The sequence below is a fragment of the Odocoileus virginianus genome, chromosome 18 (genome assembly GCF_023699985.2).
Source record: "Odocoileus virginianus isolate 20LAN1187 ecotype Illinois chromosome 18, Ovbor_1.2, whole genome shotgun sequence".
Taxonomy (NCBI): Eukaryota; Metazoa; Chordata; class Mammalia; order Artiodactyla; family Cervidae; genus Odocoileus; species Odocoileus virginianus.
The window spans coordinates 45640809-45655463 of NC_069691.1; the positions used below are offsets into that span (position 1 = coordinate 45640809).

General features: G+C 49.9%; 1 protein-coding gene and 1 long non-coding RNA gene across 11 annotated transcripts in view; one reads left to right on the forward strand and one right to left on the reverse strand.

The window, feature by feature from the left end:
• Positions 1–7442, reverse strand: part of LOC110136980 (uncharacterized) — a 23171-nt gene extending 15729 nt beyond the window's left edge. For both annotated transcript variants that reach the window (XR_011492829.1, XR_002313792.2), the window contains exon 1: positions 7353–7442. This is a non-coding gene — a long non-coding RNA (uncharacterized lncRNA). The remainder of the gene's footprint in view (positions 1–7352) is intronic.
• The window catches only part of HMBOX1 (homeobox containing 1), a 208239-nt gene extending 194484 nt beyond the window's left edge, over positions 1–13755 (forward strand). For 6 of the 9 annotated variants that reach the window (XM_070480639.1, XM_070480637.1, XM_070480638.1 and 3 more), the window contains one exon: positions 890–13755. In XM_070480639.1, the coding sequence (XP_070336740.1) occupies positions 890–1027 (138 nt within the window). In that variant the 3' untranslated portion in view covers positions 1028–13755. The remainder of the gene's footprint in view (positions 1–889) is intronic. The other 3 variants (XM_070480644.1, XM_070480642.1, XM_070480643.1) reach the window with 1 other exon arrangement.
• The last annotated feature ends 900 nt before the right edge of the window (positions 13756–14655 follow it).

Consider the following 14655-nt stretch of genomic DNA (forward strand, 5'->3'; position numbering starts at 1 on the left):
CTATACTTCCCAAGGCTTCCCTTCCCCGTGGACCCCAAGTCAGAGCTGCATGTTTCACTCTAGAGAAACATCCTTGTTAGTTTACCAGTGTAGATGGATCATTTCCATCCTTTTTCCAGAGGCCCTAAGGGCAGCACACACCGTGCTTTTTTCCAGGAAGGGGCTTACCCTTCCCAAAGCTTCCTGCTGTAGAGTCCCCTGAAGATGACAGGTGAGAAGCTTACACCTTATCTGTAACACCAGCTTCAGTCCCTGACGAACACCCTGCCATGCAGCTTCCAGGGGAGGCTTCACACCTTCCAAGTGAGACTCCTGCGCTTCCCTCCCCCGGCTCGCCGTAGAGCCAGAGAGTGCGTAGCCACTTCCCACAGTTCTCTTCTGTTGTAACTGAGAGTTTGGAATTTTAGGAGAGTTTTGGTTTATTTTCTACTAAAATGCATTTTTATTTTTATCCATAAGGTGTTGATATCTGTAGTTTTGTCTGGTTTTCTCAACTGAGCAAAGAGATACTGTGCATTGTAATAATCTCTAAGAGCACCCATCCAGAATGTAAGCTCACTAGTGTGGCCCTCAATTACTAGTGCTATAGTGGTTGCAAACCTGGAATGGTCCAGGTTTGATCATCCCCAGCAGTCTTTCTGGCAGAAGGAAAATTTCTCAACAAAAAAAAGCCACTTTAGTGCTTTTTATCTGTTGAACCATCAAAATGCCAACCAGTAGTCTCTGGACCTGTGTCCATTCAGTGTCTACTTAAATACATTTCACCTCTACCCTGTCATGACCCCTCTCACAAGTGTTCTGCTTCCCCTTGCCCCAGCATGCTTTTCTGTAAGCTGGAGGATCTCACCAGTCCCCCTGTAACACCTGCTTCTTCTTTCTACACGTCTAGGATGACAGCACTAGCCATAGTGACCACCAAGACCCCATCTCGTTAGCCGTGGAAATGGCAGCGGTCAACCACACTATCTTGGCACTGGCCCGACAAGGAGCCAACGAAATCAAGACAGAGGCCCTGGATGACGACTGATGAGGGAGGGCTGAACGCGAGAAGTTAACTTAGTTTAGACGTAGCACCTTAGCAGACTTTCCTCGGTCCTTAACATGTGTTCTTACAGTATAACTTGCAGTTTCTTGTATGTCAGTTAGCCCTTAGGGTCTTGTTCTGTGAAGATGGCATGGTGCCCTCAGCCTTTGCATATACTCTCTCAGTATTAATTCCCAGTAACTAATAACCAACCAACCAACCAACCAAACTTCCCTCTCCCAGCCCCCGAGGCTAGAAAATCTTGCTGCTCTGTTTTAGCATTCCAAGAAAGTGCTTCCAGGTATTTAGCTAGCCCTCAGTTCTCAAATAGTAGGCTCCGTGTAAAACCTTGGGTACCTTTAGATTCCTGTAACACTAGTCTCCACCCCTCTTCCTTCCCCAAGACTGGTAGGATGCAAGCTGAGGTAGTGTGGCCAGGATTGACAGACACCATTTGGGGAGTGTCCGCAGAGTAAAAGGAACACTAGAACCCCCACCTCCACGTGGGAATAATTGATTTCCAGCTGCAATAAGCCGTGCCTCATAATAGTCACACTGTGGCTAGATTATACTTCTTTGGGTGCTGTGCTAAGAATGTCAGTGGAAAAACTCGATCTCAGATTTCAGTTGATGTTAAGATGCCTGACACAGACATCCTTTCCTCTCACAAGCTGTGTGACTGAGTAGATAAAATACTGCCTTCTGCCTTTGGGACCATGATTAAACAGAAAAATGACAAAAAAAAAAAAAGTTAAAAAACCCACAAAACCCAGCTTGAGAGCATTGGGAAAAACCATGAGCCGAATGTGTAATAATGGTGGATGTTATTAGAACCACTATAGAGTACGTGGCACAGGTACGTGCCCACCTGGAAAGGTGCTGGAAGTCATCGTGGAAGCGGCTCTGCCTCCTGTCTGTGTCCCCTTTCCTTGCTACCAAAAAAACAAAAAGGTGATTCGAGGATGGAACTAAGGCCAAAAGTGAGTGAACGAACTTCCAGTCCCTGTAGCCATTAGGCTGAAGCCCCCTCAACGTGAGAGGTTGGTAGAGGACTCTGTGGTGGGATTATGCCTGCTGGCTGTCACGCGCAAGAGCTTTCCTGAGTAGGAGCAGAAAAAAGCAGGGGACGTTTGCCACTTCCGTGGCGGGTCTGCGAGATGTGACTTGCTTTGGTGTTCTCTTTACTCTGTCCTTGTAGAGGTGTGAAAAGCTATATTGCTACAGGCAATTTATTTAATAATTGGAAGCCATATTGATAATGGATGTGGTAATATTTGTAAAGTTTAATCTACTTTAAATGGCAGTAACTAATGGAATTTTTTTCCTTGATCACATATGTAGCACTTTTGTTACTTTTTAAAGATATTTATATTTGATAAATCTTTTTTTCATTTTGAGAACTCAAAATACCAAACAGTGAACTTGCGTTAGAAAAGTCACCCTGTGATCACCTTGTCATCCAGTAGCGAAATGATGAACTACTCATGCATCCGAGAATATTACATCTGCTGGCCTCGTATGAAAATGATCTCTAGGCATCCTGATTAAAGGACACAGTGTCACGGTGCGTGAGGGGAACAGCCTCCAGTGTAGGGTGCGTCTGAAAGAGGCACGACCGCTCTGTACTTCCTGCCTCGCTGCACCTCTCTGCGTGCGACAAAACGTTATTTAAAGGGGAATGTGGAGAGGGCTGGCTCTTAAGTGGGTTCCGTCTGTTTGTCCATTACCTGAAAATGATTTCTAAGATCGAAGGAGGGGGCTATTTCCTGACCTCTGCACCCTTCCTCACCCATCAAATGTTTTCAACTTCAAACCATTGAGAGAGAGAGAATGACTGGCCTTCCTGTTTTCCCTTCCTCATCAGTGAGATTCTGAATATCCGCCAGCTTCTAGCTGGTCTTGCTCCACCTAAGGCACCTGCTGATGCGCTCGCCTCGGCCTCTGTCCCACCTGCTTACGTGAGTGTGAGGAGGTCTTTCAGAGGCATGGAGGTGCTGCCTCTGTGGGTCCGTGACGTCATAGAGCTACAGGCAGGACCTGCTCTTGTCCTAGGATTTCAGGGGGAAAATGTATATATTTTTTTCCAGCTTCCCAGAATTGAAGTAAAATGGAGTAGTCTTTTTCTGTTTCACTGTATTACTTGAACCAACAAATTCAAGAGTAGCATTTGTTGTTCTCAGGAATGACCCGCCCTCCCCCCCATTCATCATCTTTCTTGGTGTGTTTGACTTTTTATTGAAATTAGACTGTGTTAGCTTTCTTTCCTTTGATATTATTTAGAAAAAATATAACGTATCTATTGTTCCTAGAATTTTTGTCTACTTACTTTCAGCTAAATCAGAAAGAAAAGGAGAGAGAAAAATATACTGTCTGACAAGCTGCATCCATGATTTATTGTAAGGAGATTATTATAATTGATAGCTTCTTTATGATGGGATTGCTAGTATCATCTGTTCTTGCTGGTTCCTTTTAAAGAAACAGACTCAAACTATAAAGGCAGCTGCAGTTTCTAAAGAAACAGAGTGATTGCCAGAGAAGAGCCAAAAGGTTTCAATGTTTTAAGACCTTTCAGGAAGAACAAAAAGCTTCAGAGAGTAAAGGTGAGTACCTGTGAAGGCAGTACCAAGTGCTACCCAGAGATCTGGAAAAAGTGAAAGAACGAGTTTGCCCGGGCAGGGTAGCAGCGCCTTGGGTTCAGTAGGAGCCAGAGGAAGGAGCCTTCACCGCTTTCATTAAAGACAACTGCCAGTCTGCTCTGACTGCCACTGCCTTATGTTTAACTTTGGCTTTCTCACCAAGAGTGAAAATTTAGTTCTTTGGGTCTTCAGTTTAAATCTTCTGTAGGTATTTTGTCATCAGGTTTAACTCCGCTGTCTTCTCCAGGCTACCTTAGTTCTTGCCATGGCATGTGGAGTTGGCCACTAATGAGTCATATCTTTGGGGAGTAAATTTTTTTTCTTCAGCTTTTTCAGGTTTAAGGGGTGGTATTAAAATAGAAACCCTAAGTTGCTCTCTGAAGGGAAGATAGACTCTTAAAAAAAATCCCACTGTATGCTTTTTGGTTTTTCTGTCCTGTTTTCTCACTTCCTGCTGTACATTTTTCAGGCCCCAGAGGACTGTTTCAGGGGCTGCTGCTTCCCAGGTGAGGAACCCTTGCAAGCAGTTCCAGGTAACTTATTTTGTTTAAGACACTTTCATTGAATTACTGCAGTCACATGGGTAAACTTCCTCCGCTTCTTAAAACAGATCCTTACAGAGGGACCTTTTAAAGATGGACCATCCTAATGCCATTTTTGCATTAAATGAGAACCTTAACACCAGATGAGGGGCAGTCGGTACCAAGCAAGCAGTGTGGTTTATTTCAGAAGAGTTTGTAAGATTGGAGTAAAGCTTAAGGCAGTTTTCTTCATAATCTCGGTCCTTTGAGTGTTAGAGGAGTGTGGTTAGCTTCTCCCACCTTTCGGGTCTGTACAGTTCCCACACTCCAGCCTTTGGCAGGGTTGGGTCTTCCCCCACATCCCCATTGTCCTTCACAGGAAGACAGAGCCTCAAACAGGAAGACCACTTAAGTCTAGTCGAGGAGATGGGAGGGTCCACACCCAGGCCTATAGGGTTGCAGCAGTTTGTGACCAGCAGCTCCTCTATCCAGATGTCCAGGTATATCTTTACGTCAAAAGGGACAGCTCATGAAGAGCTGGTGACAGAGTTGTTTCAATTCTCCCTATTTGGCCTTTGTACAAACTTCCCTCTTGGATTTCAACTACCAGGTATAAGGAAACTGTCTTTCATTTCATCAGAAATCTACAGGCACCTCCTTTCTGTCTGTGGTTAACTCCTCTCCTCTTTGGGCTCCAAACCAAGGCCTCCTCTTGAGCTGACTTCCTGCTGGAATTTTCTCATCTTCTGCAGCAGGCAGAGTAGGGGGTGTGGTCCATCTTGTCACCCAAACACTCCTTCCTGTCTTGCAGCCCTGCTTTTTGATTAGCTACTTATTCCAGTGACCAGCCATTCTCTCTGCCCACCCAGTGGGAATAATCCCTTTTTCCACAAATGAGCCCCTGCCCCTGTCCTAAAAAATGTGAATATCAAGTCCTTCTCTTTCTGGTCTTAAACAGTTTGGATAGAAGCAGTCTTCCCATGCACCTATGGCTCTGCCTTTTAAAATTGCTTTTTCTCTTTTTGTTGTTGTCAGAGAACCACCAGAGGATTTTTTTTCCCCAGTGAGTCTCAACAGATTCTTAGGCAATAAGTTCTCTTATTAATGACTTTGTGCACAGTCGCACACGCTCTGCATTGAGTAGCCTGACCCTCTACTTGTGCGTTGGTTTTCTGTGCTAACCTGTCTGTGATTTAAATCTTACGTCAGAGTGGTGATAGAGTTTGTCCTTTTGTTGTTGTGATCACATTAGTGTTTTACTACTGTATTCACTGGGGCTGCGTTAACCAGCCGAATCCATTTATAGCTTTACTGAGCCGCACTTGTTTGTCAGGATTTCCCAAGCGCACGCTGGGGGCGCTGACCAGCTCCTGCTGGTGGTGTCTGTTTAGGGGTGGGGTGGGGTGGGGGGGCGGAGTTACAGAAGACATTCCTTTCTGTGTGCTCACTCAGGATTTGGGGATCAGTTGTTGGCAGACTGAGCCGTGTGCTCTGGAAACCCTCTTCTGTTTCCTGATCTCCACACTGTCTAGTTGACCATTACCCGCTCATACCTATGTTACCCAGTTGAGAGGTACTACACCACACCAAAAGCAGAAGGCTTTACCTGTGAGGCAGCCATGAGTGCCCAGGCTCTCCTGAGGGGACTGTGAGGGCCCTTCCTTTTCCAGTCCTGCGGGCTCCTTCACTATATGCTCCTCTTTCCAAAAGATGCTAATCACTTAAGAGGGATAAGGAAATCTTTTCTCTAAAGAGAAACTGTGAACCCACTGTGCTCAGGTGGTGGGAAAGGCTTTCTAAACACATCAAGCCCACAAGCCCATCTTCCCCCACAGAAACCGGTCATACAAGAGGCTGTTCTTCATGCTCACTAGCTGTCCGTGCCAGCTGCTCATCTTGCCGTCTCAGAGGCTGACTCGATACACGCTTATAAATTGAGAACTTTCCGTATCAGCTGCATTCTTCCTCCTTAGTGGGGAGGAAAAACAGCAGCAGAAGGAAAGCTAACAAGCTGAGAGATCTAGTTTTCTAGATCTCTCAGTGCTTTTCTAATCAAGAGGGGAATAAATATAAGCGAGGAGAGAGGGAAAATCTGGCTGCACCCGAGGATCTTACATCCTGTGCTCACCCAGAGACCTCAAGGATGTGGCAGGCGCCCTGGGAGTACAGGTATGTCCGTCCTCGACTTAGTTCTCGTACCCATAACACCTTGGGCCAAGCAGAACTAAATCTAGTTCATTCCATTCAAGTGAACTCTAACTAGCAATTTTATACCCCCAACAGTTTACCACCCACATTTCACACCCATTAACTGATTAGCCAGCTCCCAACACGAGGAAAAGGACACTTTGGCGGGGGCCTCTGCCTTTCTCTCCTGTCATCCCATTTACTTGGAAAGTTCTGGGAGCCATCTGCCCCCGTCTAGACAGCAGTGTTGTGCCCACCAGTGGGTGTGGGGGCAGCAGTGGGACGGGGACCACCGCCTCGCGCCAGCCCATGCACACAGCTCGACTGGCGCTTCAGACACGTCGGGACGCCGGCTCCCTTGACTCTGTTCTCATTTTCTCTCTCTTAAATAAAAATGGCTCTCTACAGCCATAATTAACTCTCAAATTCACATTGGTGTGCCGTGATCAAATGAAGGTTTGCCCGCATCCTTTCAAAGTGTAACCATGGTAATTGAGGGGGGTGGAACAGAATGAATATATAAAAATACAATGACAATTGTTCTGAATGACTGAGTGTCCTCCTGACATGTAATTAGCTGTTTTAGCAAGATGTAGATTGGCATGGTCATAATTAAAAGGATTTCTGTCCTTTATGTGACTGGAGATGGCAGATCTCCCGTTCCCTGTTCCCTTTGAGCACTAATGCTCCCTAGAACGTTTGGAACAGCAACTCAGTAAACTGAAATAATGACATAGTGTTTGCGTCCACGCCGAAGTGAAAGGGAAGGATTTGGAGTGATTTCAGCTCCCAAATGGAAGCCTTTGATTAGTGCTCCCCAGTTGATTTCTAAGTCGAACTAAACCTCTCCCTCACATCTGGTCTCAGCCTGATCCATCTTTGGGATTCTGACTCAAGCTTCTGCCATACAGAGTCCGCCACTGCAGAGCCTCCAGGTCACTCTGTCCCATATGCTGACCAGTTCAGCTACCACATTGGCCTCACCTGAGGCTTCTGTTTAACGGACTCCGTAGAATTCTCCATTTCTCCTTGGTCACTTGATGTCTCCATTGTGGTCACCATCAGAAAGTGTTTTTCAGACAAGAGCTTGCACTTGAGCTAAATGAGGTTTTCATAACCTAAGGCAGCAGACACGATGAACACACTCGAAAGAACCAAAACGTAAAGAACGACGAGGCCTAAGTGGAGTACTGCTGTCTGCAGTGTCCCACCGTTACGGGCGGTTCCCAGCTTCCTCGTGTCAGCAGCCTCTGGTTCTTGAAGTTGTCCCCTTTGTGCTGCCCCGTCAGTGGGGTTCCCTCCCTCCCACCTCGTCCTATTGAAGACATGGGCTCCTGGCACCGTACATGGCCTGCTGCCTCGCTCTCTAGAACAGGCCTCATTTGGTTTGCCCGTCAATCGGTTGTACGATGCAGAGTGCCAGTGGCCCCTCACAAGCCGCTCCCCCTGAGGCTCCCGACCGCACTGATGAGCCTGGCCCCTAAGCGCTTTCTTCAGGCCTGGACACCCCAGGGCGGGGCAGCAGCCACCCTAGAGAAAACACAGCTCTTGTTTTTGTTCACACTTTGCTGCTGACCTTTGTGCAGCAGCCTTGCCCCCGCCACATATCAGAGGGACTCCTACTCCAAACACTAAATGTCAGTTCCATGAAAGTGCTGAGGCAGGCTGCTGCTTCATAACCATCCTCCCCCACACAGTCAGGACAGTTGCTGCCTTGGGGTTCTTTTTTCTCCCTCAAAGTACTCACAGCCCAGTGTATAGCGGTCAGGGAAGATACGCCATAAGAGGTTCTTCCTCAGTGCCACGTCTCCTGCAAGATCAGAAGCAGCTTACCCTGCTTCTGCCGTCCATGCTCGGTCATGGTGACTCTGGGGGTCCCCTCCATCTTCTGACGGTTGGAATGGTTGCGGGTTTATGAAGACCAGAGTAGCGCATCTTGTTTTCCCAACTGCTGAAAAATAAGTGTCTCCATTAGAACCGAGAATCCATCTTAAGATTAGCGATTCAGAAAACTGACCAGCTGAGTCTGTGATTTGTGAGCCATGCATTCAGCCAGCGAGCAGAACCTTCTGATTATTTGCTTACATTCAAAGGAAATAGAACTATCACCACAGTTAAAACCTTCAAACACAATCTTACTATTTTAGGGATCAAAGTCTTAGATGTGCTGCCTAAAGGATGGTGCTACTTAAAAAGAACTGGAGCTGGTGAGATATTTCCCTCCCCAGATGCTTCCAGAAGCCACTCTGGTGATTCAGGAAACCCTTCACCACCACAGCCCCCACTAAAAAAAGTAAAGCCAACTTACCAAAATGAGTGAAAACATAAGATAGTGCTTATCCCTGGCTATGTACTTTTTGGGAATAAAATGTCAGAAGTAACCAGAGTACAATGCCGCCATCCTAAATTGGCATAAACTCAGACCGCCCAAGCATCTGAAGTGCGTAGTAGCTGCCGACATGCGCTAGCCTGTCCTGTCCCATGTGCCTGGCGTTGTGCTGACTGTGTTCACTGTCTTGTTTATTCTTGAAGCAGGACCCCCCCCTACCCCTTGCATGGACTCAAGTAAAATCTCCAGGTGCTGCTTTGATCTTAGTAGGAAGGTAGCAGGATGTCCACCTGGCCTTGTTGAGTGAATTCTCTGCACTCCATCTGCTCCTCTCTCGCAGGCAGTGCTGGCTGGTCCCCCCTGTTGCCATCATTTCTTTGCTGACACGGGGCCAGTGTCACCGTGATGATCTAGACACCAGGTCATCCCTTCTCCTTGGTTCTCCTTGGCACCTCTCCTCTGCTACCTGTGGTGATGGGCACACAGTGACACTTGGCACCTGTGACATGAGCCCTCATTTCCAGTCCGCTGTCCCATCACCTCTAGACGGCAAATGTGAAGGTTTTGCCCTTTCCTGGGAAGGAAGGTCTTGGCTCTCTGTCTTTGAGTTCCGGGGGATGGGGAACCTGAATGTCCCAGCACTCGGGTGTAGCTGCGCTTCGTGGACGCAGAGAGTATCAAAGGTCACTCTTCCTGTTCTCTCTCTATTCTGAGCATCTTTTCAGTGCCTGTGTTTGGAAGTTTCGCTAAGCCATTCCAACTCACTCCACCACGCTCTCCATCATAGTCACAAGAGGTAGTGGGGCTGGGTCAGTGTCTGCTCCACCGTGGGCTCTCCGGCAACCAGAGCTTTCTGATAACCATGGTTCAGCCCAGGGGCCAGCTGCCTGGATGTCCGTGTGTCCCCTCAATGACCGTTGTCAGGGACACGGGCTCCACGGTGACCTGAGGACTTCAACTTGACTAAAATTCATGTCTGTTCTTCCCCTCTGCTCCAGCTCTTTACTTCCCAAAGTGGATGGTTCTCCAGGGGCCAGCTCTGTCACTTCTGTCTCTTCCAACCACTTAGTCACATCCTCAGGAGACGTGAGAGATGCAGGTTCGATCCCTGGGTCGGGAAGATCCCCTGGAGAAGGAAATGGCAACCCACTCCAGTATTCGTGCTTGGAGATTCCCATGGACGGAGGAGCCTGGTGGGCACAGTCCGTGGGGTCGCAGAGTCGGACGGGACTGAGTAACTAGCACTTTCATGCATTATTGAAGCCCCTGATAGTAGAAACCTCGCCAGAAGCGACACCTCACTGGGAGTGGCCCTGAGAGAGGGTCTCCAGGTTGACAACAGGGCTCGGTGGCCCCTGTGATTGGCACCTTGTTTCACTAGCTGGCTCGTGACTCCCTAGCAAATAAACCCACCCTTAGAGTGAAGGGAAGAAGGTGCTGGTCCTGACTTGACATCTTAGGGGGTGGGGGGCGGTGGTTGGGGGCAGTGAAATGTGAAAAGGGAGACATGGACTCTCCCCGAGGAAGGCGGTGTGACTCACCAGTCGGGGTGCACGCCAAGCTGGTCACAGCACATGGGTTCCTTTCTAACGTCCCAGCGCTTCCAGGTCGGGTCTGATGTCAGTCTGGCTTCCGTGGAGCATGGACACTTGCTGATTTACTGGAACCATGAGCCCTGCAAAAAGTGGTGAGGGTGATTTTTCCAATCCATCATTCATTGAAGCAATTAAACTGGAAATAGAACATTAGTGCTATGTTAATGTAAACAGCAGCCCATCTGGTGGTGGTACCCTGAAGTCTCTAGTTTTTAATGCCAGATCTGTGGGAGGCGGGCAGTACCTGTTAGCGATGGACTGAAGGGAGGTGAGAGACTCGGGCGTGGGCTGCTGTCAGGAGCAGGAGTGAGTCGTCATTTGCCTTGAGAAACACACCTCAGTATTGTTAGCGAACCCCTTAATCATGCATCTCTAAAAACGGGAGCCACAAAACCAAAGTTACTGGGGGCAGGGCGGGGGGAGCGCTCTGGCGAGGCTGCTCTCTGTGGCGCGCTGGTTCTCCTCGGACGCTCCTCTCAGAAGGGTCTCTCCTCTTCCTAATAGTTATTCTCATGCTGATCATAGAAGGCAAGTCTGTGCAGCCCACGCCTCCCCCTAGCCCTCTGGCCCTCTGCCTGCCCCTGCATGTGTTCTGCCCCCCTTGGGTTCACCCACGGTCCCCACCAGAAGATGCCAAGAACATCCTTGCCGCCTCCCTGGAAGAGCCCACAGCCTTCTCTGACCCCCTGGGCTCCCCTCTCTCCCATGGCCATGGTCACTCTGGGTACACAGTACCTTCTGAGGATCAGTTTCTCTTTGTTTTTTAAGTGCCTGCACAAGGTATAGACCTCTGGGACCCGCCAGAGGGTCGGCCTGTGCCCTGCTCCTCCCTCCCCGACCCTGCACTTGGCCCCCGGGGCGCCTATGGCGCCTGCCCCCTGTCTGGGTCCCCGGGCCCCACAGGCAGGACGGCTCCAAAGGTGAGCGCGGGGTGAGGTATCCGAGGCTGGCTGTGTCACTCTTCCCTGCGCCGCCAGGGCGTGTGTGCTGATGGGTCACGGTCGCAGAGACTGTGAAGGCGCCTGCTTAGCTGGCGAGTGAGGAAAATGGGAGTGGGGCAGCTGCCGAAGGTGCACCCAGACCCAGGAGGGCCACGAATCAGATAGAGTTGGGACCAGGATGACTCACTTGCCAGTCACTGGAACCCTGGCTGCCCGGTTCATCCTGTTCTTCCGTTTGTGGGATCGAGGTGTCTGCCCACAGGGGCCGAGGAAAGCTGTCATCAGTAGGGGAAACGAGATCAGAAGTGCGCTTTTGAAGATGAGTGTGAGAGTGTTCGTTTGCTTTTCTCTCAAAGTACTTGGACTCAGGGCCTTGACCACGTGGCGGGAGGACGAGGGTTCTCCTGTAACCGCGCTGTTGACGTCAAGGCACTGAGCAGTGCTCGGATGGGGACTGGTGCATTCCAAGGTTTTGCAGAATGGGACAGTCCATACCCAGGCACTTTATTTTCATGAATAACCCAGCCTTTTTGTTCAGACAGTGGAATGACCCACACGCTGGGCCTCCCCATTTAACACATGTGGTATTTGCTGAAGGAACTGTGAGCGGGTGGCACAGGGGGCTTTGACGGAGGCAGTGGGTGGGCGAGTCTGCCACGGGGCGGCCACACGCGGACCCCGGCTCTCCAGGGGCCGGGTCCAGGTTCCACCAGCGCCTGTCGGCTCCCTGGGTGGTAGTTGTGGTGAGGCTGAGGCGGGGGGAGAGGCTGGTTTCTCTCAGCTCACCTGGATGTGGGCTCCGGGTCGCCAGGCACTGGGTGATGGTTTGCTCCCTCTTCCTGGGCATTCGTCAAGGGGATGGGAGCTAGCTGGTGCAGCAGATTCTAAAGTGGAAAGTAAGTTGACGATGGTCATTTGATCAGATGCCTCGGGACTGCCCGAAAGTATTTAGCATCCACCAAATAGTCGAGTACCTGACAGGCTGTGGGGCCCTGACAGGCCTCGGGGCCCTGCCCGGAGGGGGCGGCATGTTGCGGGGCTCACCAGCCCTCTGCCCCCCGTCACGTCTTGGTCTCTGTGTCCCCCCCCCGTCTCGTGCACCGTGAGTCCCTGAGGGGGTCGCACCTGTGTCTTGCGTCTGCTGTAAGCTGTTCAGTCTACCTCAAGGGGTCGTCATGGTCAGCTCTGCCCCATCGCAGTCCTTCCAACGTCGCCACACACACTGGAATGTAGATCTGCCCTGGCCCCGGCCCGCCCTCGTCAGTTACCCTCCTGACCCCATCTCTTCCTCTGTCACCACAAACTCCTAGTGCAAATTGGATGCTGCTTTAAATGTGAAAACAATTGTTCAAAAGCTATAAAACCTGAATGAAAGCTAAAGCTGAATTTATAAGCCTTGTTGCATATGAGCCAAAAGTGCAAAAAGCTCTATATAATGAACTAACCTGCCACTCGTATAAATATAAATATATATAAATATATTAAAATCAGACTGTTCTACAAAATTGTGTATTTGTATTTTTGTGTACGTACAATTTTCTGCTAAGCAGAAGGAGGATGTAGTATAGGATGCTGTGAGAAGAGATTCGGTTTAATCCTGTTTCTTTGTTACTTATTTTTGTTAACATCAGATGCCTGTCTTTGTCTCACGTGTATGACACTGTTTGGAAATCTGCAGTATCTCTCTTCCTTAGGGCCAGCGTCCTCTAGAGAGTGAGACCTGGGGTGGAGAGAGCCGTCCTGGGCACCAGACATGGGGCAGTGGCCCAGGTTGCCCGGCTGCCACTCGAGGCCCTGAGGTGGGGCTGAGGGAACCAGAACTCCCCTTTCTAGAAATCAGCTTCCAAAACAAGACTGTCCGCTTTAAGGCAGACCCCCCACTGTGGGGTCGGGGGGCTCGCACAGGGCCAGAAGGTCGCCCAGAAAGCCAGCCTGGCTCCTGGGCTCTGGCCCCCCCTTCCACCTAGTTGCTGCCTTTTTCAGATCAGGTTACAAAATGCCTCCCCTCTGCCGAGCTGCTGGCGCTTCATCCCCCAGGCCTCCAGCCCCAGCTCCCTGGAGGGTCTCAGAACCCACCTTCCCGGTGCTAACACACAAGAGGCAGTAGCGCGGCTGCCAGCAGTGGCCAGAAACGAGCGTCAGACTGGCTCTGCGTGCCCCAGGCAGCCAGCCTTCCCCGACCGAAGGCCTGGGCCTGCCCCCTGCTCCCGCCCACTTCTCAGCGTGCTCCCACCCCCAACCCCGACGTGAACCTTCTCTAGGGAGAGCGATACTGCACCTTTGCCTGTGGGACTCATATTTATAACGATGTGTGATGACTGTAGCAAACAGCCCTTGTTTCTGGATGTACAAGGTTCGAGAAACAAGCGCTCTCTTGTATTGATTAAAATAGTTCCAACGAGTCCTGTATCCTTGTATCTCCTATTCTGGATTAGTGCCTTTTGGACAGTAGACTGTTCTGTAATTAAAATGTAGTATACTGCTTTTTTGTACAGTTTTGTTTTAATAAAACTTTTTTTTAATTTGTGTTTATTTTAGTATTGTACCTATTAGAGAATAAAATGTATAACTGAATAAAGGCTGGCCGGGATTTCTTTGAGTAAGAACAGTCATTGGGAAGTGCCCAACCCTTCTGTCTTGAACATCCGTCCCTTCGTGCTTTAAGAACAGTCTAGTGTCCCAGAGACTCTAGGAGATGACTGGGAATGGGTCCAGGGGATGATCAAGCACCTCCTGGGAATCCGGCCCCTGCTGCCTCCAGCCTGCACTCCCTTCGCATCTGCCTGAATTCCCCAGGAGAAGCCATGCCTTCCCGTAGCTTCCCCTCCGTGGTCCCCCTCCCCACAGGCACCACACCCCATGTCCTGAAATCACTAGGATGCCGGCAGCTGCTCTTCCACGAGGGCCGCACCCTCAGCACCTCACTTTCCTACAGAAACCCTCTTTCCTAGGGCTTCACCTTCAGCAGTCAATAACAACGTGAGAGAAAGCTGAAGCTTTGTTATTTGTGTTTCTTTAAGGCGTCTGATGGTTGGGAACAAATTCTTAAGCAGGACAGAAAGACCAGGTGCCCAAGCTCCCATCTCACCTGACAGGTTTACCAACCCCTTCTCAAGAGAAAAGGAAGACGTGGTTTGTTTTCTCACACATGGTGAGAAAGACCGTGCAAAGCTTTGAGCTGTCTTCAAGCTTTAGGTTGCCAATAGAGACGAGCACATTTTCAGAGGAGGGGGATGCCCGGGGCCGTCGCCACCCCATGCTCCTCCTATCTGGGCCGGAACTGCTCCTTCCGGCTGTGCCCACAGCATCCCATCCCTGCGCCTCATCTAGAGCCCTCCAAAGGAACCTCCTCTGCCCCCCAGAGCTCCAGGGCCCCCAGCCAGTGGGCACCGCGCTGTAGCTCCATGACCCCGGACCTCATC